Here is a 27700-nt window from a genome sequence, read left to right as displayed (position 1 = left end):
CTGGAACATCTTGAGTATTCTGTTATATGCTAACTTGTTATATTGCAGTATTAGTGTTAAAAGCTTTTTGATATCTTTTAAATCCATTGATTTGTTGGGGTTTTTTTGTTTTCTTTTATGTTTGCCACACTAATTATGCCAGATAAAACTGAAGACTAGGTTAATTAATTGGCTAGCATCCCATGACATGAATGCATCTGAAAAAGGAAATATGGAGTTAACTATTGATAAACCTCTGGAAAATATTTTTCCAGTATCTAGGTCATCTAATGATTTTATTTAATGAGACATTGCCACCTAATTTAGGTCCCGAATTTGCATTTGAGTGTGTCGTGTGGGTGAAAAAATGCTTCCTTAGAATCTCTAACATATCAATGAAAATAGTGCAGCTCCTTAGGTTTAAACAATCTTCTGCAATGTTTGACCAATTTTGTAGCAATGTGCCACTTCATGAGAACCAGAAAATGAAATAATTCATTTTCATTATTTAAACTGAGTGGAATTAGAAGTCAAGCAGACCACACACATTGTGAAAAATAAATTAGATTTTACAGTATTTGGTTTCAATAATCGAAGTTTTTATAAATAACAGGTCAGGAAACGTATTTTTAAATATATATATATTTTTTTAGGTTGATGGCATCCTCCAGCTTGGAGGGATCTTTAGCAGATACCACATGTGTATACATACAGGACGATACTGAATAATCAAAACATATTTTCCTGTTTAAAGTACTTTTAAATGTATTACAAAAAATTTCTGTAGGGAAAAAGACCTTGAAGAAGCTCTAGAAGAAGGAGGTTGTGACCTTGAAACAGTAAGAAACATAATTCAAGGGAGACCACTGCCTGCTGATTTGAGAGCCAAAGTTTGGAAGGTAACTATGACTTTAAATAAAGAGGATAATGCTTGCAGATATATTTTTATTTGAAGCTGATGGCTTCAGTATCATGAATAATTATAAAAGGATTACCCCCCACCCCCATTCGTGTGTGCATGTGTGCCATGCAGAATTCTGAAGTGTGTTTAATTCAGTTTTGAAATGTTTATTCTCCTTTGAGCTTAAATCTGTAGAGTTCATTGAGTGCAGTAACTAAATCGCTGCATAGGTACAGCCAGTAATGCTTTGAAGAACTGTTTGTTTTCAGATTGCACTGAATGTTGTAAGAAAAGGGGACAGTCTGGCATCCTGGGATGGTTGTTTAGATCTACCGGAACAGAGCATAATTCACAAGGATTGCCAAGAGCTAATTGGTAAGTTTGATTACATTTCTGTAATGCCTGCTCTCTTAAAGTCATGTTGTTTAACATAATTATCTTCACTAGTATTTAAACTGTGAAGGGGATTTTGGGTGGGGAAGGTAAAAGCTTAGCACAGAAGAATAACTGAATATCTTCGATGTGCAAGCAAAACTTTATCTTTGAATGGAAGACATGCAGGAAGTGCAAAGTATTATCTGTTATGTGAGAAACTGCATAATCCAAATACAATCCAATGGAAAAAGGGCTGTGATTGAGACTGTGTTGAAAAATGTAAATTACCACTTTCAAAAAAGTTGGTCTGTTGCATTTGATGTGTTTTATATAATGTCCTTCAGGTTTTGAACTTTGGGATGAGTTGCCATCTTATGCCAAAGAGCAACACAGTGCCTCCTAACACCATAATAAACACTGATTCAGTGAAAAGAAAAGGAGTACTTGTGGCACCTTAGAGACTAACCAATTTATTTGAGCATGAGCTTTCGTGAGCTACAGCTCACTTCATCAGTGCTGACTCTCAGGTTCACTTAATCACCAATACCACTTCCTACAACTTTTGAGGGAGGAACAGTCTCCCATCGGTTTAACTCATTCTGTCCCCATTGGATATTAAGATGGGGGTACCAGCTACAGCAGTGTGTAATACTTCTGTAACACAGTTGCACATATTTTTAGCTATATTTTTAAACGCAATCTAAAACAAGGAACTCATTTTTTTTTAACTTAGAGCCGGGTTACTTCCAGTGACTTCATATAGGAGAGAGAAATAAACTTAAATGGACATTGTCAATTTAAATTACTCTTTTTGTCTAGAACTTTTTGTCAGCTGTAGTTAGAAGGGACCCCTAAGTTTACTAGAACTGAAAGATGAGAGAGGGAATTCCTTTCCTTTTTCAGTCCCCCACTCCCATTGTGCCAGTCAGTTTCCCCTTTTTGTTTAGGTATTTCACACAGCAACACAAGAAGAAGTGATACATAACATAGGAAAATGCCATTTTAAAACTAAATATTTGTCAGGAAGATTAAGTGGCAAGTGTTTTATCTGAAAATACTCCTAACTCATTTTTATGCAATAGTGACTGACTTTTAAATTGATGACATCCCTTTAGTAACTTAGGCAATCCCTACCCTTGCATTTGAATTCTTCCAGTTCCTGTTTTTGTTTTACTTTGTTTACTTTCAAGCTAGGCTGCAAAGCCAGTCTTCAGCTCTCTAAGAGGTTAGATCTGAGTGGATTAGATGAAGGAAATTTCAGAGTATTGTGTGGTTTGGGGGTGATCTATAGTTTTTGATGCTGGTCCAGTTATATGACTTAAGGTTTTATGTATATAAGCAGAGCAATGGATGAGCAGGTTTCTTTATAAAATATATATATATCCTAAACTTCAGCCAGTGACTAGTTATGATTACATGTCCCCCTGTGTATTTGCTACTAGATATGTCATAGCCAGGAGCTCTACATTTCTTTGCAGAATTCAGAATTGGATGCAGAACTGCTTTGGAAACTGGTGGCCATTATTTCATTGTTTCTCTTCCTCTCGTTTCACTTTTCTCCCTATCCACCATTACAGAACCTTAAAAAAACTAAACAAACTGCTGCAAATGCACTTGCCCTAGTTCTAGAAATTGTCATTGAAGGGCTTCCAGAAGTCCTTAGCATAATGTACCAATAATCCAATAATAATTTTTAAACTGTTTTTGCATTTGTATAGTAGCTATTGAGAAGAAAAAGCTGTTCCCTATGTGAATTCCTCTTCCCTGTTTCACTTCTGAAAAAAATCACTTAAGTAAATAGAAAAAAAAATCTAAAACGCCACTATTAATGTTATTAGGTTACTTAGCTTTTTCAGGAGTACAGCAAAATGGCACAATCAATTTTAATGTTGTATGGAACTATGGCACATTACATCTGTAAAGTCACTATTCCTTGTGGGTTTTTTTCCCTGTTTTTCTCATCAGGCCAAAAGAAAACTTTCATATAACTAGTTTTGTGACCATACCAAAGTAATTAATCTAATCAATATAACATGGTGTTAAGGTTATATCTAAGACTTGCATTTAAAACAGGATTGAAATCCTCTATTTCACATTTTAGTGACGGTATTGAGTCTGCAAATTTATAACTCTTCAGATGACACTTGCATTTTCTTTTATATATTATAAAAAAATATTTACCAACTTTTGTGAAGGAAACCTTTTTAAATGCGTCCTTTGTAGATAATTTTTACCATCAGTTATGGGTTGTGGGGTCCCTGTAGCAAAATAACTAGTCACCACAAACTTCATGTGGACACACTTATTATTATAACATGTTAAATTAAAAGCAGCCTATACTTAAACACAGACTGTCATTCCCCTTTTTTTGTCGTTACCCAATTCAGCTGCATAAAGAGAGATGACCGGGGGAGGGAGGAGAGGAAGGGTATGTGTGAAAAATCTTTTTAAAGTAAAAATCCAATTTTTATTTAAATTGGATTTTTATTCACATTTTTTCTTTTATAAAATAAGCCTGTTCAAAATTAAACTTTTATTTGTGACAACCTATGTTAAGATCTAAACTTACTATAATCAAGTAAAATAAAATGAAAAATATACTGAATCAATGAGCTCTCCTTATAAATTGTAAATGTTGAGTTAAAGGCTGCTTTTATACATAGAGAGAATAAATGTAAAAACATTTAATTCAGAGGTCAAGCTTTATAAATAGGTCATGATGTCAAATTCTTCATTAAGTATCATTTTCAGTCTTCACAGTGGAGTGAATGCTGGTATTTTTTCCAAATGTCAATACTTGCAGTCTCTGCAGGACAGCTTTGCATCTCTTTGTTATGTATGCAACTCACTTCTGGTAATGTTCAATAAAAATTATTTTAAAATGCTAGTTTTTCACATTTTTAATTGAATTTGAATTTCCGTTCAAATGTAGCTTGACACAAAGCGTGAATAAAAAGTTAATTACCTTGTAAATAAGAAATACACTTTCTAACAATGAAAACATAGAAATCTGAATAAATATGCTAAGCTACATATTTGCTGAAATAAATGGGTATAGTTATATACCCCCTGGTTAGCAAAAATTACCACATCTAGTTTAAAAGCTTTATTTAGTTGTAAATAATCAAATCAACATGTTTTAATGGTTATACCAACTAGCAAGAATGAACCTCTCTTTAGGAAAATACCTAAAAAGTATAATTGGAAAACATGATTAAAATTGATGATTTAAATCAGTAAGTGAAAATCAAGGATTTTGAGTCGTGATTAAAAGTAATATTTTTAAATTAATCTACCCTGGATAGAACAGTCAGTCTGCCAGTTACATCCCTTTTCCAGGGCTGTCGGCTTGCCTACCTGATTTAACAGCTGTGCTTTTTGTGTACACCACCATCACCTTGGACTCTGGGAAGGTAGTAACACAGGCGAGTCAAATGGCTTCCAGCCTGTATGCTTTCTTGTTCCTCAACCATGGTCTGTATCCATCCCAAGCTCTGCTACCTAACCTGGCATTTGCATTTGCGGGCTGGCTATTCTGAATGCAAACTGGTTAAACAGACAGCTAGCTCACTCATTAACCTATGTTCTTTATCCCACTCCTGTTATACCCCCCCCTTTCCATACTGCTTGTGACCAGTAAGGTTTGTCAGTGAGTCCTGCTCTGACTAACCTCCTAAGGATTCGCAAAAAGAAAAGGAGTACTTGTGGCACCTTAGAGACTAACCAATTTATTTGAGCATGAGCTTTCGTGAGCTACAGCTCACTTCATCAGATGTATACCGTGGAAACTGCAGCAGACTTTATATACACACAGAGAATATGAAACAATACCTCCTCCCACCCCACTGTCCTGCTGGTAATAGCTTATCTAAAGTGATCAACAGGTGGGCCATTTCCAGCACAAATCCAGGTTTTCTCACCCTCCACCCTCCCACACAAATTCACTCTCCTGCTGGTGCTAGCCCATCCAAAGTGACAACTCTTTACATAATCAAGTCGGGCTATTTCCTGCATAGATCCAGGTTTTCTCACATCCTAAGGATTGTCAGAGTGGGTCTCCTCTTGTAGTTCACCAGGCAGGCTTTTCAACTACAGAATGTGCTGCAGTGTGGAGATGCAAACTGTGCTTGTCAGCCTGATCAGTCTGCAAGTCTTTTCCCTCTGTCTGCCACCTCCCCTCATTTCCCAATCCCTGGTAGCCAGAGGTGGCGTGGTGGAGAAAGGTAGGAGGGGAGACTTGCAACTTTATTAGGCTAACAAGCACAGCCTACACCTCTACAACAGAGGAGATATGTAGTTTGAGTATGACAACTCTCTAATTTTGCCATCAGAAGACCTGCTCTGATATTTTAATCTGTCTGAGATCAGAATTCAAGTTTTGTATGTAAGTGGGTTTTTGAGGAATTGGAGATATGCATTATTGATTAGTCTGTTGAATTAAAAGTCCCTTTTGACTTGTGGAGCTGGAGAGACTGTTATGTGCTGAGTGCTCCAAATTGGAATAAAAGAGGGGCATTTAGCACATTTTAAATCTACCTCTTTGTTTCATGTAGGCTAGAAAATACAGTCTCATCTGTTCCCACTTCATTGTGACATCCCCGCTTGCTTTGAAAATTTAGGCCAATGCCTTTTTCTTAAAACTAGGGCTGTCGATTAATCACAGTTAACTCATGCGATTAACTCAAAAAAATTAATCGCACTGTTAAACAATAGAATAGCAACGGAAATTTATTAAATATTTTGGATGTTTTCTACATTTTCAAATATCTATTTCAGTTACAACACAGAATTCAAAGTGTACAGTGCTCACTTTATATTCCTTTTTATTACAAATATTTGCACTGTAAAAATGATAAACAAAAGAAATAGTATTTTTTCAATTCACTTCATACAAGTACTGAAGTGCAATCTCTTTATCATGAAAGTGCAACTTACAAATGTAGGTTTTTTTTGTTCATTGTTTCATTTTTAGTGCAATTATGTAAAACTTTAGTGCCTACAAGTTCACTCAGTCCCACTCCTTGTTCAGCCAATCATTAAAGAAATAAGTTTGTTTACATTTATGGAAGATAATGCTGCCCACTTCTTAATTACAATGTCAGCTGAAAGTGAGAACAGGCATTTGCATGGCACTTTTGTAATTGGCGTCACAAGATATTTATGTGCCAGATGTGCTAAAGATTCGTATGCTTCTTCATGCTTTGCCCATCATTCCAGAGGACATGCTTCCATGCTTATGATGCTTGTTAAAAAAAATGTGTTAATTACATTTGTGAACTCCTTGGAGGAGAATTGTATGTCTCCTGCTCTGTTTTACCTGCATTCTGCCATATATTTCATGTTATAGCAGTCTCAGAAAATGACCCAGCACATGTTGTTCGTTTTAAGAACACTTTCACTTCAAACTTGACAAAATGCAAAGATACCAATGTTAAATTTCTAAAGATAGCTACAGCACTTGACCCAAGATTTAAGGATCTGAAGTGCCTTCCAAAATCTGTGAGGGACAAGGTGTAAAGCATGATTTCAGAAGTATTACAAGAGCAACACTCACCAAAAAAGAAAATCAACCTTCTGCTGGTGGCATCTGACGACTCATGATGATGAAAATGAACATGCATCGGTCTACACTGCTTTGGATGGTTATCAAGCAGAATCCATCATCGGCATGGATGCGTGTCCCCATGAAGGGACATATGAATTTTAGTGCATCTGGCATGTAAATATCTTGCGACACTAGCTACAACAGTGTCATGCAAACGCCTGTTTTCACTTTCAGGTGACATTGTAAACAAGAAGCAGGCAGCATTATCTTCTGCAAATGTAAACAAACTTTTTTTGTCTGAGCAATTGGGTGAACAAGAAATAGGACTGAGTGGATTTGTAGGCTCTAAAATTTCACATTGTTTATTTTTGAATGCAGTTATTTTTGTACATAATTCTACATTTTGTAAGTTCAACTTTCATGATAAAGAAATTGCACTACAGTACTTGTGTTAGGTGAATTGAAAAATACTATTTCTTTTTTTACAGTGCAAATATTTGTAATCAAAAATAAAGTGAGCACTGTACACTTTGTATTCTGTGTTGTAATTGAAATCAATATATTTGAAAATGTAGAAAATGTCCAAAAAATTTAAATAAATAGCATTCTGTTATTGTTTAACAGCACAATTAATTGTGATTAATTTTTTAATCACTTGACAGCCCTACTTAAAACCTGTTTTCACACCATCACTTAAAAATCTGATTCGAGCTACTCTATCTGCAGTCAGTTACAGTTCTGTATGTGAGTGTAACTGCCATATGAAACTATTCTGTAACTTGTTTCAGAGGAACAGCCGTGTTAGTCTGTATTCGCAAAAAGAAAAGGAGTACTTGTGGCACCTTAGAGACTAACCAATTTATTTGAGCATGAGCTTTCGTGAGCTACAGCTCACTTCATCAGATGTATACCGTGGAAACTGCAGCAGACTTTATATACACACTGTCTCAAGTATTTGTTATACTTTTCTATTTCCAGATCAGCTGACAGTGCCAGAAGAAGAGAAGTCCGTATTACTTTTGGATATTGAATCCGTTACAACCTTTTATTGTAAATCACGTAATGTTAAATACAGTTCCTGCCTCGGTTGGATACATCTACTGAAGCCACTGGTGCATCTTCGAATTCCACGCAATGATTTATACAATTGCTTTTATGCTATCATGAACAAGTACATTCCTAGGTAAAGTAAGTGTGTGTGTGTGTGTGTGTGTGTGTGTGTGTGAGAGAGAGAGAGAGAGAGAGAGAACACACTACTGTTGCTGGCATCGAATATGTAAATTTTTCAGAACTAGTTTATCTCAAAAGATAGATTATGGTGGATTTTGCAAATGGTATAGAGATTTCTGCAGTAATAAAGGAGTAGCATTGTTTGTAGCAAAACTGCCACATTCCCTCAGATTATTGTAAAATTGGAGGTGTACATGAAAATGTAACTAATCTAAATGCTACAGACATGTTAGATATGATTCCAGAAAATGACTACTGAAGTTTTCATGATCTAACTAATTCACATGTAACTGGCACACATTCCCTAGACCTTTTAAAAAGCACATTATCACCTCATGCAATATGGGAAGTACTTGTTTAGAAACTGTTCTGCCTATATGTTCTGTAAGATGAACTTTCTCTTCCCTTATTAGCATTTTGCTTGTCTATAATGCCTGCCTTCCAGTGACTTCAAAGCACTTCACAAACACTAAGTTTCTCAACATCACCATAAAGGAGGTAGAGACTATTGTCCTCATGTTAATGGGTGCGTAAACTGAGGCACATAAAGGTCTGATTTCCCAAGCTACACAGTAGATAATCAATTTGGAAATAAAACTAAATTTGGAAATAAAACTCAGGAATCTTGAAGCACCCCCTGCTGTTCTAACCACTACATTTACTCCCTCATATTAAAATTAATATTACTTGTGCTACAGTAGTGCCTGGAAACTCCAAATGTGCAAAGTGCTGTACATAGACATACTAATGGACAGTCTCTGCTCAAAGATCTTAGTCTAGATGAGAAGAAGGGTGTGAGAGGAAGTATTATCCCCATTTTACAAATGAGAAATGAAGAGATTTAAATAATTTGGCCAACATTTCACAGACAGTCTGTCACAGAGTTGGGAATGGAACCCAGATCTTTTGTGTCCAAGTCCAGTGTCTTAACCATAGGACTATCCTTATACTTTCCACACACACAAAAAAAGGCAACTTAATGAAAACAGGATTTCTTGTTAATAATTTTACCTGTTGCTGATACTTACCTGAAATCCTAATTGTAGGCAGGTTGTTGTAGAAATTGTTTTAAGAGAATGTTGACATCAGGTAGGGATATGTGCAGAAAGAGCAGATGAACTGTTAAACCGTAGCTGGTTTCTCTTGAAAACAGCTTATTTAACAAAACAAGGGAAGGAAGACACAATGTAGAAAATTAATATAATTCTTATAGAGAGAGTGATTTTCAAACCTTTCTTACATGTGATACCTGTTCTCAAAAGTTTGTTTATTTATTGTAATAATAAGGAAGTTCTCTTCTCCCTGCATCTCGCTGTATTTCTCTCCTTATCATGTAGAATAATAATGATTTTTATTAGCTGGACAGGGTAAACTAACTGCTTACATGAAAATGTCAAGCCATTAATGTTGACACATCTGTTTTTATTAAAGGGCTATTTCTTTACCCCTCAGCAGGAGAAAATGAAAACAGATGAGCACACATTTATCACATCATGCAAAGATACAAATTAGCACAACATGTGTTTTAGTATATGATCTGAAATAGTGATAAACAACCTAGAATGTTGCTGAATGGTTGATGATAGAGTCTACAGTATTTCCTATCCTCATTTGATAATGCTGGCAGGGGTTAGGTTGAGAATTCTGTTTTCTCATGGCAATATTCCCTCTAGTGAGGGATGGAAAATAGATTCCTCTTAAGGTGGTCAGTTCTGTTCTTTCTTTGGCTAGAGAGCGATTCTTAAATCAGCATCTTGAGCACTTTTTTTTTTTTTCTTTGTGTCATTCTGCCTTTTCACCCCTCCAGTGATAGAGGAGGTAGGTATTTGAACTCGCTGCTCTTGAGAGGCAGTGAATTGCATTTAGACATCTGGACAGGCCACTAGAGGATTGATTGAGCTGGTAAGTAGTAGGGAGCAATTTATTCAGCGGAGCAATTTGAGAAAAATCCTGCTACATCTGAAATGGAGATTTTATTACAATCGTAAGCTGAAACTCAGAGAAACTAATTCTCTAAATTCTGAAAGTTTTTTTTTAGTCCATTTTGAATATTAGTAGCTGATAAAGTGTGAGTGACTTGAACTCTTCTATTAACCATTCAGATTGAAATTAATTTTTGAGCCTAAATTGTTATGCTAAAAATAAGACAATGGAATGTCTGTCTTCGGTTTGTTACCATTACACTGTTAACTGAATGGGAAAGCAGAAATCTTTTAATAATTAAAATAACGCATTAAATTGGTGGAATGTTTCACTTCAAACTTCAACATAATAGAATTGCCCACATACCTACATTGAACTACATTGATTGGGAGAGCTGTGTATTGAGTGAACTTAATTTACAAGAAAGATTTGTCTTTACTGTCTTCCAAATTTATTTTGCCCTACTCCATACCATGATTGCCTCTCTTCCCTCCCCACTAGTTGCTTAATGTGAAATTTTTATTCAGGTGTACATGGAGATCTTTTAAAATCACTTTGGTCAGTTCTATTAGAATAGTTAACAATATTCTCTGTTTAGATTGAGGCACACTCCTGCCCAAAGTGACTTTCACAAACGAATGTTTAAACTTCATTTTGATATTTAAATGTAGTGGCTTAAATTGTTTAAAAATGTTAAAGTATTTGTTAATTCTCCCCACCATCTGATCAGCTTTGATGTGGCCATTTGTATGAGCGAAGGGATTACATGTTTCCTCTTAATACACATAAAGTTATGTTTTCTTCTTAGCTAAGAATTGCCAATATAAGCCTAATGACTGGAGTATTGTGGTGTTTTCATAAACATTGTCTTGCTACTTGCTTTTTAGGGATTGTTTCCAGAAGGGGAGACCATTTCATCTATTTAGGCTTCTCCTCCAGTATCATGAGCCTGAACTGTGCTCCTTTCTTGACACTAAGAAGATGACACCGGACTCGTATGCACTCAACTGGGTAATAAAGTGAAAGTAGGGAAACATAATAAAATAAATTTCTGTAGAAACTTTTAAGTACAAACTGCTGAGCTATGGAATAGTGATGCAAAAGGAATTTGGAGGTTTTATTTTTTTAATCACTTCCAAAGTGTTCTGAAATAGAAGAACACAAAGGTGTATGGTTTTTTAGTATGTCACTTTTATAGTCTCTAGTCATTCCATTCCAAATAGAAGGTGAGATCTTGTGAACATTAGATCCTTACTGTAGAAATAAAACCTAAGCTATTGATACTAGGGATTGGAAGTGCTTCGTATTAAGTATGAGTTGACTGCCACTTCCAAGAGGTGGTTAAATAGTACTGCATACCACTTCTCCATATATTCAATTGTTTTGCGTATGGACGTCAGTTCAGAGATTATGGATTAGAATAGGGCTAATTCATTTTATAAATTCAAGTTACTGTTGTCTGTTTTTTTAAATTCCTCCCTCACTTAACTAAAATATTTGAGTTGACAGAACTAATACTAAAATAATTCTTTTCAGGATTGCAGCCCAAGGCTGTGTGTCACTGTCTCTTAAAGAATTGGCCTTTTCCCCCAACCTTTAATTTGCTAATTAATATGACCTGGCACTTGTTTTGTAGTCACACATCATATTGAAGTCAGTGTGAATGTGCATCAAAAAACTGCAAGATCAAACTCGATAGTAGTGTAGGAAATCCAAAACTTTGTTTGAGACAGTTTTCTTAAATTATATTTTGCAAGAGAAGTCTGTAAAGTAAAGTCTGTAGTAAAGACACTGATGGTAAGCTGTGAAACCTAGATCCTAGCAGTCAGGGTGTATTTTTGCATCCTTGGGCTCTACCAAGTTTTTCAAAGGTTCTTCACTTCAAGCTAGAGGAATAAAAAGCCATAAAACTGTGTATAAAATAGCACCTCTTTTAATTAGAGCTTTCTGTGCTGCTACTAACTTAATACTAAATTGCAGCAGATAAAATCTAATATTAATATACACACACAAATAAATAAAATCTATCTTTGGCCAGTCATCATCTAAAGCAGCAGTCAGATTTGACTGTAGTCTGTCTAGTATATCTGTATATTACTCCCTAGTGAAAGTATGTTTCAATAACTATTATATAAAAAGAAAAGGAGTACTTGTAGCACCTTAGAGGCTAACAAATTTATCTGAGCATAAGCTGTAGCCCACGAAAGCTTATGCTCAAATAAATTTGTTAGTCTCTAAGGTGCCACAAGTACTCCTTTTCTTTTTTGCGAATACAGACTAACATGGCTGTTACTCTGAAACTGCTCTTTCTAAGATCACTATATTTTGAGGGATTGGGAGTGGGAATTCAAACACACAAAAGTTTGTAAGAAACACCATTTATATCTGTCAGTGCACCATTGTCTTTCAAAGAAAGACTGTATTCAACAGAGCTTGACTCAAAATTGTTCAAACCTTCTGACCCTTATTACAATAGCAAATTGGGAGGTGTTAAATGCTCTCAAGATAGGTTTTGTAGGTGAAGTGCTATTGAAAGCCATGACAATAGCGATCCCATCTGGAGCACAACAGTAGGCTCAGCAAGCCCCTAAATCAGCCAAGTATTACGCCTTTCAGTTAAGTATCATTACAAATGTTGTCCAGCAGGGAAGGAAATTCACAGCTTGTTTTCTTTCATCCACTTTGCACTTTCTGTGTAGTGGAAAGGATACATTTTTTAAAAGTGTGTGCGCCCAAAGATTAATTTTTTTATAATAGTAATAAAACACTCCATTCCTGGCAGATAATTAGTAACTCATCTGTCAGCCTAATGCTTTAAAACTTAAATGGTGTGTCTCACTGCCAAACTATATGTGTGATCCTCTTTAATTTAGTCTGGTTCAACTGTGAAAATGTAAAAATGGCTCCACCTTAATAGGTATTCACTGTTTCACAGTGTGTATTCAAAGTCATGTCTGCTTGCTTTACTGACTAGAATAAGTTCTGTCACTACTTTTTGTTAAGATTAGCCCTGCACAGCCAACAAAACAGTAGGGAATGAATTCTGTTATGGCTTATGCCTCATCAAAATTAACAACTAAGTTAAATTTCAAAACCTCTATTGCTGAAGACATATGAGCCAGAATTAAGCCCAGCCTAACTTTCAGATCCCAAGTTGAGCTTGTAGGGCTGACAGTAAAAAACAAAAAAAAACTTCAGCTGTGAAGTGAGCATACGTAAAAATAGAGAAACCATTTGGATCCCCACTATGCAACTTTTTAAAAAGTAATTTTTAAGGGTAGAATTACCCTTCAATGCACAGTGCAGATGTACAATTTCAAAAAAAGAAAAGGAGTACTAGTGGCACCTTGTCCTCAATGTTTTTCTTTTAGCTAGCTTGTCTATCTGTTAGCAGTATTGTAGTCCTGCTAAAGTTGTTCCTGACTCTGCTTTGTTTCACGCTATTCCCCAACGTTTCAGCTTGGAAGCCTCTTTTCATATTACTGCTCAGCTGAAGTCACTCAGGCAATATGGGATGGATACCTACAACAAGCAGATCCATTTTTTATTTATTTCTTAATGTTAATCATCCTTGTCAATGCAAAGTGAGTACCTAGTTAATAATATGAATTCGCTGGTCTCACAGTTTTGTCCGTATTTGGTGTTTGTTTTTACTGACTTAATCCATACTTGTGTTTCTACTATTTTCAGAGATGTTATTTTAGCACAAGAATCAGACAGCAGAGAAGAAATGATAAGTACGTACTGCTCTTGTAATGCTGCTGCTAAAATAATCTTCCCCATTTGCCAGTCTGATTCCATCACTCCCTCAGCAAATCCCCTCACTCGCGGTTTCTTTTCATAATGTTCCTGATTGTCACCTTCAAATCACTGCATTGTAACACTTTCTGCCTGTATTCTGCTTTCATTTCTTCCTTCATTCCCCTGTCACTTTTTGCATCCTACCCATGCTTTTCTTGCATTTCCCTTTCCTTCTCTCACACTTGGCAGCATGCCTTTCTTCATGTGCTTGAAACAACCTCTCTATTCATGCTCCAGTCCTCTCACTAGCTCTTTCTCTTAGACACTCTATGCACCCATTTTTGTGTGTGTTCTTCCCCCATGTCTTCATTTATATGAATTAGACTGTAGGCTCCTTGGGTAGGGATCTCATCTATTATATTTCTAATGTTGTGTTCACATCAATGAAAATGCAGGTCTATGAACTATTAAACCTAAAAAAATAAAATAAGAAAGTATTTACTTTTTTTATAAATCCAGTAATACACAGTAAAGTTGTTTTGGTTTTTTGCCATATTGGCATACACTGCTGAGTTTCACCCTTTCATCATGATGGACAGATAAGTGTCAAATAGTCACTAAGAGTTTTTGGTGCTTTCCCTGGATCTTCCTGAGCTATCTCTTTACTAGGTGAAGTATTGATTTAGGATTAAACTATAAATTTAGATAGAAATGCTCTAAACATGAGTAATTCTGAGTTGAAGCTTAAACACTTAGCAAATAACATGCATGTGTGTGGTGTTTCTGAGGTTCAGAAACCTTTAAGGGGACAACAGATATTTCCTGCATTTTCTGGCTCCACCAGTCTGTAACTAATGAGATTTGACTAGCAGTCCCATCCCATCACTCAACAATACAGGCAGCTTAAGAAGCCACCGCTATATTCACAAATGTACTGGTAAATGGTACATATTTTGAATATGTAACTTCCAAAACAATTATGTTCCTGAATGAGAGGATAAACTAACATGCAGGTTAGTCAAAAAAAATTGTGTTGTGCTTTATTAAAGAAAGTATATTTTACTGTTTGAAAAGGCCACATGCAATGTTTTGTTTAAATGTTTTAAGTATTAATTTCCATATGTTGCATGTTACAGGATTCCTAGAAACTTCCCCAGCCAGTTTGGATATAGAAGATATAGAAGACCTTTTCTCTTTGGCACAGTATTATTATAGTAAAACTCCAACTTCTTTCAGAAAGGTAATAGCCAAGCAGTTGAGGAAATTACTTTATAACTTGGTGATTTTTATGAACACTGAGCAATTCAGACAGGCCAAACTGATACAGTAGTTCTCTGGCAGGGATCGGATAGCAATCTTGGATGTAATTTTGAGAAAGTGAGCAGAAAAAGCTATTAAGATGAAGGATAAATAGGGCTCTTTGTATACTGGAAAGTCCTGCACTTCCTACTGTCCTAAGTAGTCCCACTGACATCAGTGCAACTAATAACTTGTAACTGGTACTCATTACTTTTGGCTTGCTTGTTGTGCTTTCTTCTGAGCATGGTGTACACATGTTTTGTAGTAGACCAGTAATGGGGATTACCAAAGGGGCAGGATTTCCTTAACACCAACTTCTGTTTGCTGAGATGAAAAAATGTGTTTTTTTTTTAACCATGTTGACACAACTGTAGTGATATAGGGCTGTCAAATTATTATTTGACAAACTTGAATGTAAGGGAAGTCTGGCTGTTTTAATGGTTTTCAGAAATTCTCTGATGGAAAAACTCATGTGGCTGACTCTTATTTTTAACTTGTCTATAAAGTCCAACATACACCTGTAGCATTGTAGAAGTAACAATCTTAGATTGGAGTCTGATTTTTTTTTTAAATTATAATAATTGCAATTAATGTAAAAGGTATTTTGTGTCTTACCATAATAGAACAACAACAGTCTCTTTGGCAGCAGCTTATTGGGACTCAAGGATGACGACACAGACTTGAGCCAAGCTCTATGTCTAGCTATTTCAGTATCTGAGATTCTTCAAGCAAATCAGCAACAAGGGGTCAGTAACTAGACATACTACATTGCTGTTTTCCAAAAGAAGAATAGAAATCTTTCATTTTCCCATCTAGCTGAAATATTTTTTTAGGAGCTCAAAATACAAGTTACTGTTTGCTGATTTAGAAATAATTTCGTGCCTTGAGATTCTAGCTCCCTTGTAAAGGATTTCCTGGCCACAGCGCAGCCTTGCTATGACGGGCAATGATACCCCCCGACCCCCCCCAAACAAAAAAAAAATAGTAGGCCTTTCATGGGTGGTGAGGAGCCTAGGGTGGCATTCCCTTAATTTGTTTTCCTGAAATAGGGATGCAGACTTAAAAACAAAACACACACTTGTGTGCGCACACAATATTCCAGTGAAAGATCAACTCTTTACCTGTAACTAAAATACTGCTACAAGAGAATCCTGCCTTTGGGTTGTGAAATGTGAATTTGTGCTAAGGATCTAAGTATTTGTGTAATAGTTTGTAAGACAAATATACTAGCATGCAGAGATTTTACTCTCAGTATTTTAGTATAATACATGGATAATGTTGTAGTTTGATGTAAGCCCATAAGACAGTAAGACAGTTTTGTCTTTAAAAAGGTACCTGCCTTTTTAATAACAGCTTTCTGGCCTCAATTCAGTAAAGCATTGAACATATGCTTACATCTACCCCTTTTGAGCTAAGCACTTAATCACATGCTTAGCTTTAATTTTATGTTGGTTCTCACTGTGTATTGTTGTGTGCTATTAAGTAGGGGCTGCATTTCTTCCCAATGATGGTTAAAATGATTTCATTGTGTATATAGCACTTGGAGTCTGTTGGAAATGAAAACTGCTATGTTAATGTAAGATCACTGTTGGGGCATTATTGGTGTTATTGCTATACTGCTCTAGCTGGGCACTCCCACACTAAACATAGTTTTTTGATAACTAGTAAGTCACATCAGGAGATCCATCCCTAAAGCATAGGAGTTCTTACTAAAAAGTGGTTTGCATAACAAATACATTTGAATGATGTGACTTTCCCATTAATTATTTTAAACTTCAAATTAGTAAATTGCAACAGGTAAAATGTTTTTCTTTCAGGAAGGAGTAAGGTTCTTTGTAGTGGATTGTCGTCCTGCGGAACAATACAATGCTGGGCATTTATCAACAGCATTTCACCTAGACTCAGACTTGGTTAGTATGCTTTATGTTTTGGACAAGAGCTGTTCTTTAACTTCCTTAGTTAAAACAAAACTGAGAGAGAGATGTCTAGTTCCACAAACCACTGGTTCTCAAATTCAAGCCAATGGAGCACTTGGTGGTGGTCTTCAGTTTATACTTCCATGTTTCAGAAGTGAGCTTTTTCTAAAAGTCCTAGGTTTTTGTTTTGTTTTTTTAAAGTCTCTACCCAATTTGCCCCAGATATTTTTCCCCCTGAAATGTTATATTGGCAAATAGTATTCCTTAAAACTTAGTGTATATTTTATCTAAAACTAAATGTATATTTACTTTGTTGAGTGTACTGCTGGTAGCAGCCATCTTGCTGACAAATTTAATCTTTTGTGACACCAGTAGAAAGCCAACATAAGCGAAATCCTGGTGTGTCAAAATCTCATCCTGCTTGGATGAGAACTCCAAATAATTTAGTAGGTGGCACTCTTCTTTGTCAGTACTAAAGCAAGACTACAGTGTGGCTTTACGGGGCACTGTGCTGCTGGGAAATACTGCTGAGTTTGTCCCTTAGTCATTAAAGCTCTCATTGTGCTATGAGGGAAGGTATGTTAGTGTTGGGGCTGAAATGTAAAACTGAGATCCTGTTAACTTCATTGCAGATCCCACTGGAATTTCTGTACAAGTGTGGGTGTGAACTCTTATTACACATTTTTGCCTTCTTGAAATTCTCTGCCATTTCAGTTGGGTGCCATAACATTATTCGCTTATTGTCCTAAACTGTCTTGTAATGCAGTTGTTTCACCTCAGAGGTCGCTGTTTTTTGTTGCTCGGTGAAGTGAATACCATCTATGTAGCTCATAAAGTGCTTTTTGATCATTGATCATTCTGATCACAGAAATGGGCAACAAAAAGATGAAATATAGTGTTGCTATGTGCAAAGTAATGTACATTGGCAAACAGTCCCAACGATACATACAAAAGGATGGGATCTAAATTAGCTGTTACCACTCAAGAAAGAGATCTTGGAATGATCGTGGATAGTTCTTTGAAAACATCTGCTCAGTGTGCAGCAAGAGTCCAAAAAGCTAACAATGTTAGGAACCATTAGGAAAAGGATAGATAATGAAACAGAAAATATCATAATGCCACTATAAGGTTTCAGAGTAACAGCCGTGTTAGTCTGTATTCGCAAAAAGAAAAGGAGTAATTGTGGCACCTTAGAGACTAACCAATTTATTTGAGCATGAGCTTTCGTGAGCTACAGCTCACTTCATCGGATGCATACCGTGGAAACTGCAGCAGACTTCATATACACACAGAGAATATGAAACAATACCTCCTCCCACCCCACTGTCCTGCTGGTAATAGCTTATCTAAAGGGATCATCAGGTTGGGCCATTTCCAGCACAAATCCAGGTTTTCTCACCCTCCACCCCCCCCACACAAATTCACTCTCCTGCTGGTGATAGCCCATCCAAAGTGACAACTCTTTACACAATGTGCATGATAATCAATCCTGCTGGTAATAGCTCATCCAAAGTGACCACTCTCCCTACAATGTGCATGATAATCAAGGTGGGCCATTTCCAGCACAAATCCAGGTTTTCTCAAACACCCCCCACCCCCATACACACACAAACTCACTCTCCTGCTGGTAATAGCTCATCCAAACTGACCTCTCTCCAAGTTTAAATCCAAGTTAAACCAGAACATCTGGGGGGGGGGTAGGAAAAAACAAGGGGAAATAGGCTACCTTGCATAATGACTTAGCCACTCCCAGTCTCTATTTAAGCCTAAATTAATAGTATCCAATTTGCAAATGAATTCCAATTCAGCAGTTTCTCGCTGGAGTCTGGATTTGAAGTTTTTTTGTTTTAAGATAGCGACCTTCATGTCTGTGATTGCGTGACCAGAGAGATTGAAGTGTTCTCCGACTGGTTTATGAATGTTATAATTCTTGACATCTGATTTGTGTCCATTTATTCTTTTACGTAGAGACTGTCCAGTTTGACCAATGTACATGGCAGAGGGGCATTGCTGGCACATGATGGCATATATCACATTGGTGGATGTGCAGGTGAACGAGCCTCTGATAGTGTGGCTGATGTTATTAGGCCCTGTGATGGTGTCCCCTGAATATCTAAGATATGTGGGCACAATTGGCAACGGGCTTTGTTGCAAGGATAGGTTCCTGGGTTAGTGGTTCTGTTGTGTGGTATGTGGTTGTTGGTGAATATTTGCTTCAGGTTGCGGGGCTGTCTGTAGGCAAGGACTGGCCTGTCTCCCAAGATTTGTGAGAGTGTTGGGTCATCCTTTAGGATAGGTTGTAGATCCTTAATAATGCGTTGGAGGGGTTTTAGTTGGGGGCTGAAGGTGACGGCTAGTGGCGTTCTGTTATTTTCTTTGTTAGGCCTGTCCTGTAGTAGGTAACTTCTGGGAACTCTTCTGGATCTATCAATCTGTTTCTTTACTTCTGCAGGTGGGTATTGTAGTTGTAAGAAAGCTTGACAGAGATCTTGTAGGTGTTTGTCTCTGTCTGAGGGGTTGGAGCAAATGCGGTTGTATCGCAGAGCTTGGCTGTAGACGATGGATCGTGTGGTGTGGTCAGGGTGAAAGCTGGAGGCATGCAGGTAGGAATAGCGGTCAGTAGGTTTCCGGTATAGGGTGGTGTTTATGTGACCATTGTTTATTAGCACTGTAGTGACCAGGAAGTGGATCTCTTGTGTGGACTGGACCAGGCTGAGGTTGGTGGTGGGATGGAAATTGTTGAAATCATGGTGGAATTCCTCAAGGGCTTCTTTTCCATGGGTCCAGATGATGAAGATGTCATCAATATAGCGCAAGTAGAGTAGGGGCTTTAGGGGACGAGAGCTGAGGAAGCGTTGTTCTAAATCAGCCATAAAAATGTTGGCATACTGTGGGGCCATGCGCGTACCCATAGCAGTGCCGCTGATCTGAAGGTATACATTGTCCCCAAATGTGAAATAGTTATGGGTAAGGACAAAGTCACAAAGTTCAGCCACCAGGTTAGCCGTGACATTATCGGGGATAGTGTTCCTGACGGCTTGTAGTCCATCTTTGTGTGGAATGTTGGTGTAGAGGGCTTCTACATCCATAGTAGCCAGGATGGTGTTATCAGGAAGATCACCGATGGATTGAAGTTTCCTCAGGAAGTCAGTGGTGTCTCGAAGGTAGCTGGGAGTGCTGGTAGCGTAGGGCCTGAGGTGGGAGTCTACATAGCCAGACAATCCTGCTGTCAGGGTGCTAATGCCTGAGATGATGGGGCGCCCAGGATTTTCCAGGTTTATGGATCTTGGGTAGTAGATAGAATATCCCAGGTCGGGGTTCTAGGGGTGTGTCTGTGCGGATTTGATCTTGTGCTTTTTCAGGAAGTTTCTTGAGCAAATGCTGTAGTTGCTTTTGGTAACTCTCAGTGGGATCATAGGGTAATGGCTTGTAGAAACTCGTGTTGGAGAGCTGCCGAGCAGCCTCTTGTTCATATTCCGACCTATTCATGATGACAACAGCACCTCCTTTGTCAGCCTTTTTGATTATGATGTCAGAGTTGTTTCTGAGGCTGTGGATGGCATTGCGTTCCGCATGGCTGAGGTTATGGGGCAAGTGATGCTGCTTTTCCACAATTTCAGCCCGTGCACGTCGGCGGAAGCACTCTATGTAGAAGTCCAGTTTGCTGTTTCGACCTTCAGGAGGAGTCCACCTAGAATCCCTCTTTCTGTAGTGTTGGTAGGGAGACCTCTGTGGATTAGTATGTTGTTCAGAGGTATTTTGGAAATATTCCTTGAGTTGGAGATGTCGAAAATAGGATTCTAGGTCACCACAGAACTGTATCATGTTCGTGGGGGTGGAGGGGCAGAAGGAGAGGCCCCGAGATAGAACAGCTGCTTCTGCTGGGCTGAGAGTATAGTTGGATAGGTTAACAATATTGCTAGGTGGGTTGAGGGAACCATTGCTGTGGCCCCTTGTAGCATGTAATAGTTTAGAAAGTTTAGTGTCCTTTTTCTTTTGTAGAGAAGCAAAGTGTGCGTTGTAAATGGTTTGTCTAGTTTTAGTAAAATCCATTGTACATTGTAGGGAGAGTGGTCACTTTGGATGAGCTATTACCAGCAGGATAGTGAGTTTGTGTGTGTGGTTTTTGGGAGGGGGGTGAGGAGGTGAGAGAACCTGGATTTGTGCAGTAAATGGCCCAACTTGATTATCATGCACATTGTGTAAAGAGTTGTCACTTTGGATGGGCTATCACCAGCAGGAGAGTGAATTTGTGAGGGGGGGTGGAGGGTGAGAAAACCTGGATTTGTGCTGGAAATGGCCCAACCTGATGATCACTTTAGATAAGCTATTACCAGCAGGACAGTGGGGTGGGAGGAGGTATTGTTTCATATTCTCTGTGTGTATATAAAGTCTGCTGCAGTTTCCACGGTATGCATCCGATGAAGTGAGCTGTAGCTCACAAAAGCTCATGCTCAAATTGGTTAGTCTCTAAGGTGCCACAAGTACTCCTTTTCTTAATGCCACTATAGAAATCCATGATATGCCCACCCCTTGAATACTGCATGCAGTTCTGGTCACGCCATCTCAAAAAAGGTATGTTAGAATTGGAAAAAGTACAGAGAAGAGCAACAAAAATGATTAGGGGTATGGAACAGCTTGCATACAAGGAGAGATTAAAAAGACTGGCACTGCTTAGCTTAGAAAAGAGATGACTATGTGGGGATATGATAGTGGCCTCCAAAATCATGAAGGCTGTGGAGAAAGTGAATAGGGAAGTGTTTACCACTTCGCATAGCACAAGAATCAGGGGTCACCTATTATATTTATAGCAGCAAGTTTAAAACAAACGTAAGGAAATAAATACTTCACTCAATGCACAGTCAACCTGTGGAACTTTTGGGTTGTTGTGAAGGCCAAAATTATAACTGGGTTCAAAAAAGAATTAGATAAATTAATGGAAGATAGGTCCATCAGTGGCTATTAGCCAAGAGGGTCAGGAACGCAACCCCATTCTCTGGGTGTCCCTAAACCTCTGACTTCCAGAAGCTGGGACTGGATGACAGAAGATGGATCATTCAATAATTGCCATGTTCTGATCATTCCCTAAAGCATCTGGCACTGGCCACTATAGGAAGACAGGATACCAGATGGCCCATTGGTCTGAGCCCCATATGGCCATTCTTATGTTATGAATGAAAGTTTTTATGTCCTTCATTTATATCACTAGTTTTCATGTTTCTGTAGTATTGTTTTAATCATCAGAAGGCAGTTAATACTGAATATTTAAATACAACTATTGTCTGTACAGGTAAGTTCTTTTTGCAAGTGAACCAATATTTATGTAGGAAAGAAACTTACATATTTTCCTATTGATGCATGTGGATAATAACTCGCATTAGCCTTAATGAAATATTTGTGTTCATTGAGGTAGAAATAGGCCCCTTTAACTATTACATGTTATAGAATAATATGTTTTATTAATCAAAATTAGGTCCTTCAAACTGCTGTCCTCCCTTTTCAATATACTGGACATATTAAAATAGGCATTTAAACGAGAGATAAACTGGGATTAATTGCTGTAATTTTACAGTTGACTGGCTATAATTGCCCTTACTGGAATAAATAAAACAAGCTGTCATATCACTGATGAAAACACATTCAATTAATAAAAATAACCTGTTGCAGTTTTATTTGTGTGTATGCTGGGTACAGTATGGAGGATTTAATGTAAGAAGCAGTATGTCCAAACAATTGCTGATTGAGAATAAAAGCTATTCAGGTAACTTTAATGCACTTTATTCACATGTAACAGGTGAAATACTTTCACAGGGGGAGTAAACATTTGACTCCATGTAATTTGTATATGGCTTTAGTGGCAGGAAGTAGTGGGGTTTAACGAGTAATTAAAAATTACAGCATTTGGCTGTAAGAGGATCCTGGTTCTAATTTGGGTTGAACTACTGACTTGCTGTGTCACCTTGGGCAAGTTGTTAGATCTGTGTGCCTCATTATGAAGTCCAACTAGAAAACTAGATTAAAAAAATTTTTTTTTCTCTTAACCTGTTGTGTGAGCTGAATTTTTCTGATGGACTTAATTAAGTCTCCTTTCTTAAGCCCCTGCCCCTTGGGGGTGGCAGGAGTCACTGGATTTGGGAAGTCCACTTTTCTTCCCCTTTTTGACAGGCTGCGCATGTTGTTGTTTGTGTGATAAATCTGACCTGTAGTGTATTCTGTTCTGTAGTCTAGAAGCTAACACAGTTCTAGTTTTCGAAGTGTACTAAGAACCCTTTCATCCATCTGGCTATCTTAAACTTGTCTGTTTGTTTCAGGAGCTCAGACAGTTATAAGTTGTTACACAACTAGCCCTTCCCTACATCTCTCATCTCCCTGTGGGCAGGTGGTGTATGAGTGCATTCGGTGCAAAGAGCTCCTGGCCCTCAGAGACCATGTACGGGCTTTGGAGACCAGAGTGGCTGAACTGGAGGAGCTGAGGGAGGCAGAGAGGTACATAGATGAGACTTTCTGGGACAAAGCAGAATGGTCCCATCCCCGGTCTGACAGCCTCTGTGCTGTTGAGGAGGATGAAAGTCGCAGGGAAGGAGAGTATCTAACTGGAGCAGAGGGAAACAATCCCATAGTTGGGACCCTCCTTCCAGATGATGATGTGGTATCCTTTCACACTGAGGATACCTCTCCGAGGGAGGGAACTCCAGCTATTCAAAAGAGACAAGTATTAGTAATGGGCGATTCAATCGTTAGAAACAGAGATAGCTGGGTTTGCGATGACTGGGAGAACCGCACGGTGACTTGCCTGCCTGGTTCAATGGTTGCGGATCTGTCGAGACATCTATATAGGCTTATGTGTAGTGCTGGAAAGGAACCGGTGGTCATGGTATATGTAGGTATCCGTGACATAGGGAAGGATAGGAGAGAGGCCCTGGAGGCCAAATTTAGGTTGCTAGGTAAAAGATTGAAGTCCAGGACCTCCATGGTAGCATTCTCTGAGATGCTCCCATTTCTACGTGCAAAGCCAGTTAGACAGGCAGAACTGCAGAGTCTCAATGAGTGGATGAGACGAAGGTGTAGGGAGGTGGGGTTTAGATTTATTGGGAACTGGGGAAACTTTTGGGAAAGGGGGAGCCTATACAGGAAGGATGGGCTGCACCTAAACCAAAATGAAACCAGATTGCTGGCACTTAACATTAAAAAGGTCGTAGAGCAGTTTTAAAACTAAGGGCTGGGGGAAAGCCGACAGGTGCGGAGGAGCACATGGTTCGGACATCCCTTAGGGGGTATCTATTAATAGAGAATCTCTATGTCCTAGTGAGGATGAGAGGATGGAAAATGATAAAATACAGGCAAGGTCTGATCAAAAACAGTCAAATAATTCCCATTCAACTACATCGTGTAATGGCAGACACATTTTTAAAGTGATTATATACCAATGCTAGAAGTCTAAATAATAAAATGGGTGAACTAGAGTGCCTGGTTTACATGAGGATATTGATATAATAGGCATCACAGAAACTTGGTAGAATGAGGATTATCAATGGGATACAGTAATACCACATTACAAAATATATCAGAAAGACAGAACAGGTCGTGTTGGTGTGGGAGTGGAATTATATGTGAAAGAAAACGTAGAATCAAATGAAGTAAAAATTGTAAATGAATCAAACTGTACCATAGAATCTCTATGGATAGAAATTCCATGCTCTAATAATAAGAATATAGTGGTAGGGATATATTACCGACCACCTGACCAGGATGGTGATAGTGACTGTGAAATGCTCAGGGAGATTAGAGAGGCTATTAAAATAAAAAACTCATAATAATAATAATTAATAATGGGGGATTTCAGTTATCCCCATATTGACTGGGTACATGTCACCTCAGAACGGGATGCAGAGATAGTTTCTTGACACCTTAAATGACTGCTTCTTGGAGCAGCTGGTCCTGGAACCCACCAGAGGAGAGGCAATTCTTGATTTAGTCCTAAGTGGAGCGCAGGATCTGGTCCAAGAGGTGAATATAGCTGGACCACTTGGTAATAGTGACCATAATATAATTAAATTTTAATATCCCTGTGTCAGGAAAAACACCACAGCAGCCTAACACTGTAGCATTTAATTTCAGAAAGGAGACCTACACAAAAATGAGGAGGTTAGTTGAACAGAAATTAAAGGGTACAGTGCCAACAGTGAAAGCTCTGCAAGCTGCATGGAAACTGTTTAAAGACACCATAATAGAGGCTCAACTTAAATATATACCCCAAATTAAAAAACATAGGAAGGGAACCAAAAAAGAGCCACCATGGCTAAACAACAAAGTAAAAGAAGCAGTGAGAGGCAAAAAGGCATCCTTTAAAAAGTGGAAGTTAAATACTAGTGAGGAAAATAGAAAGAAGCATAAACATTGGCAAATGAAGTGTAAAAATACAATTAGGAAGGCCAAAAAAGAATTTGAGGAACAGTTAGCCAAAGACTCAAAAAAAAATTTGCTATTACTTTTTAAGTACATCAGAAGCAGGAAGCCTGCTAAACTGGACGTTCAAGGTGCTAAATGAGCACTCAAGAACGGTAAGGCCATTGCGGAGAAACTAAGTGAATTCTTTGTATTGGTCTTCATGGCTGAGGATATGATGGAGATTCCCAAACCTGAGCCATTCTTTTTAGGTGACAGATCTGAAGAATTGTCCCAGATTTGATGTATCATTAGAGGAGGTTTTGGAACAAATTGATAAATTAAACAGAAATAAGTCACCAGAACCAGATGGTATTCACCCAAGAGTACTGAAGGAACTCAAATGTGAAATTACAGAACTACTAACTGTAGTCTGTAACCTATCATTTAAATCAGCTTCTATACCAGATGACTGGAGGATAGCTAACGTGATGCCAATTTTTAAAAAGGGCTCCAGAGATGATCCCGGCAATTACAGGCCTGTAAGCCTGACTTCAGTACCGGGCAAACTGGTTGAAAATATAATAAACAACAGTATTGTCAGACATATAGGTGAACATAATTTGTTGAGGAAGAGTCAACATGGTTTTAGTATAGGGAAATCATGCCTCACCAGTCTACTAGAATTCTTTGAGGAGGTCAACAAGCATGTGGACCAAGGGGATCCAGTGAATATAGTATACTTAGATTTTCAGAAAGCCTTTGACAAGGTCCCTCACCAAAGGCTCTTATGCAAAGTAAGCTGCCATGGGATAAGAGGGATGATGCTCTCATGGACTGGTAATTGGTTAAAAGATAGGAAACAAAGGGTAGGAATAATGGTCAGTTTTCAGAATGGAGAGAGGTAAATAGTGGTGTCCCCCAGGGATCTGTTCTGGGACCAGTCCTATTCAACATATTCATAAATGATCTGGAAAAAGGGTTAAACAGTGAGGTGGCAAAATTTGCAGATGATACAAAATTACTAAAGATAGTTAAAACCCAGGCAGACCGCGAAGAGCTACAAAAGAATCTCTCAAAACTGGGTGATTGGGAAACAAAATGGCAGATGAAATTTAATGTTGATACATACAAAGTAATGCACATTGGAAAGCATAACCCCAACTGTACATATAAAATGATGGGGTCTAAATTAGCTGTTACCATTCAAGAAAGAGATCTTGGAGTCATTGTGGATAGTTCTCTGAAAACATCCACTCAATATGCAATGGCAGTCAAAAAAGCAAACAGAATGCTGGGAATAATTAAGAAAGGGATAGCTAATAGGAAAGAAAATATCATGTTGCCTCTGTATAAATCCATGGTATGCCTACATCTTGAATACTGTGTGCAGATGTGGTCGCCCCATCTCAAAAAAGATATATTGGAATTGGAAAAGGCTCAGAAAAGAGCAACAAAAATGATTAGGGGTATGGAACAGCTTCTGTATGAGGAGAGATTACTAAAACTAGGACTTTTCAGATTGGAAAAGAGACGGCTAAGGGGAGATATGTTTGAGGTCTATTAAAATCAAGACTGGTGTAGAGAAAGTAGATAAGGAAGTGTTTACTACTTCTCATAACACAAGAATGAGGGGGTCACCAAATGAAATTAATAGGCAGCAGGTTTAAAACAAATAAAAGGAAGTATTTCGTCACACAACGCACAGTCAACCTGTGGAACTCCTTGCCAGAGGATGTTGTGAAGGCCAAGACCATAATAGGTTATAAAAAGAACTAGATAAATTCATGGAGGATAGCTCCATCAATGGCTATTAGCCAGGATGGGCAGGAATGGTGTCCCTAGCTTCTGTTTGCCAGAAGCTGGGAATGAGCAACAGGGGATGGATCACTTGATGGATCTTTGGTGTGACCCAGTAGGGCCATTCTTATGTTCCTCTTGTCACATCTCCCTCACCCCTCTCTGCTCTTCCCAGCAGCCCTCAGGTACCAATGTAAAAGCAACTCAGAAATGCCTAAAATAGAGGCCAGCCTCTGTGTCCCATTTGTGTCCTTCTCAAACTCTTATTTTGTGTGTCTTTTTGTACGTCATCCCACAGCTATGGAAAATCCTCCTGATTCCAGCTTGCTACCTGTCTTCTCATTCAAGTCCTCCTTTAAAAAAGACTAATTTTTTCTACTGTGTCAATAAGAATTGAGTTAATAAAAATAGAGTATTCCCTTCTGAGGATTTTACAGAAAGTCTTCTGTGTGTGTCTTTGTTAGATAATATGACCTCTGGGACACAGACTGTCTTTAATTTGTGCCTTGTAGAGTGCTGGGCACATGCTGCTTAGTGAATACCAGACAAATGAGAGTCCTGATGCCTTTTTTTGTGTGTGCGCTGACAAGCTGTATGCTAAGAAAA

At 38.1% G+C, this 27700-nt stretch overlaps 1 protein-coding gene across 5 annotated transcripts in view; it reads left to right on the top strand.

The window, feature by feature from the left end:
* TBC1D23 (TBC1 domain family member 23) overlaps positions 1–27700 on the top strand; it is a 57558-nt gene that overhangs the window by 13402 nt on the left and 16456 nt on the right. For 4 of the 5 annotated variants that reach the window (XM_048817030.2, XM_075118544.1, XM_075118547.1 and 1 more), the window contains exons 2-10: positions 767–878; positions 1150–1255; positions 7779–7983; positions 10841–10964; positions 13413–13537; positions 13644–13690; positions 14831–14934; positions 15617–15739; positions 16811–16903. In XM_048817030.2, the coding sequence (XP_048672987.1) occupies positions 767–878; positions 1150–1255; positions 7779–7983; positions 10841–10964; positions 13413–13537; positions 13644–13690; positions 14831–14934; positions 15617–15739; positions 16811–16903 (1039 nt within the window). The remainder of the gene's footprint in view (positions 1–766; positions 879–1149; positions 1256–7778; positions 7984–10840; positions 10965–13412; positions 13538–13643; positions 13691–14830; positions 14935–15616; positions 15740–16810; positions 16904–27700) is intronic. The other variant, XM_075118549.1, reaches the window with a different exon arrangement.

Source organism: Caretta caretta, chromosome 1, assembly GCF_965140235.1.
Source record: "Caretta caretta isolate rCarCar2 chromosome 1, rCarCar1.hap1, whole genome shotgun sequence".
Lineage (NCBI taxonomy): Eukaryota > Metazoa > Chordata > Testudines > Cheloniidae > Caretta > Caretta caretta.
The sequence above is the reverse complement of the archived record's forward strand: the minus strand, read 5'-3'. Positions and strand labels throughout refer to the sequence as shown.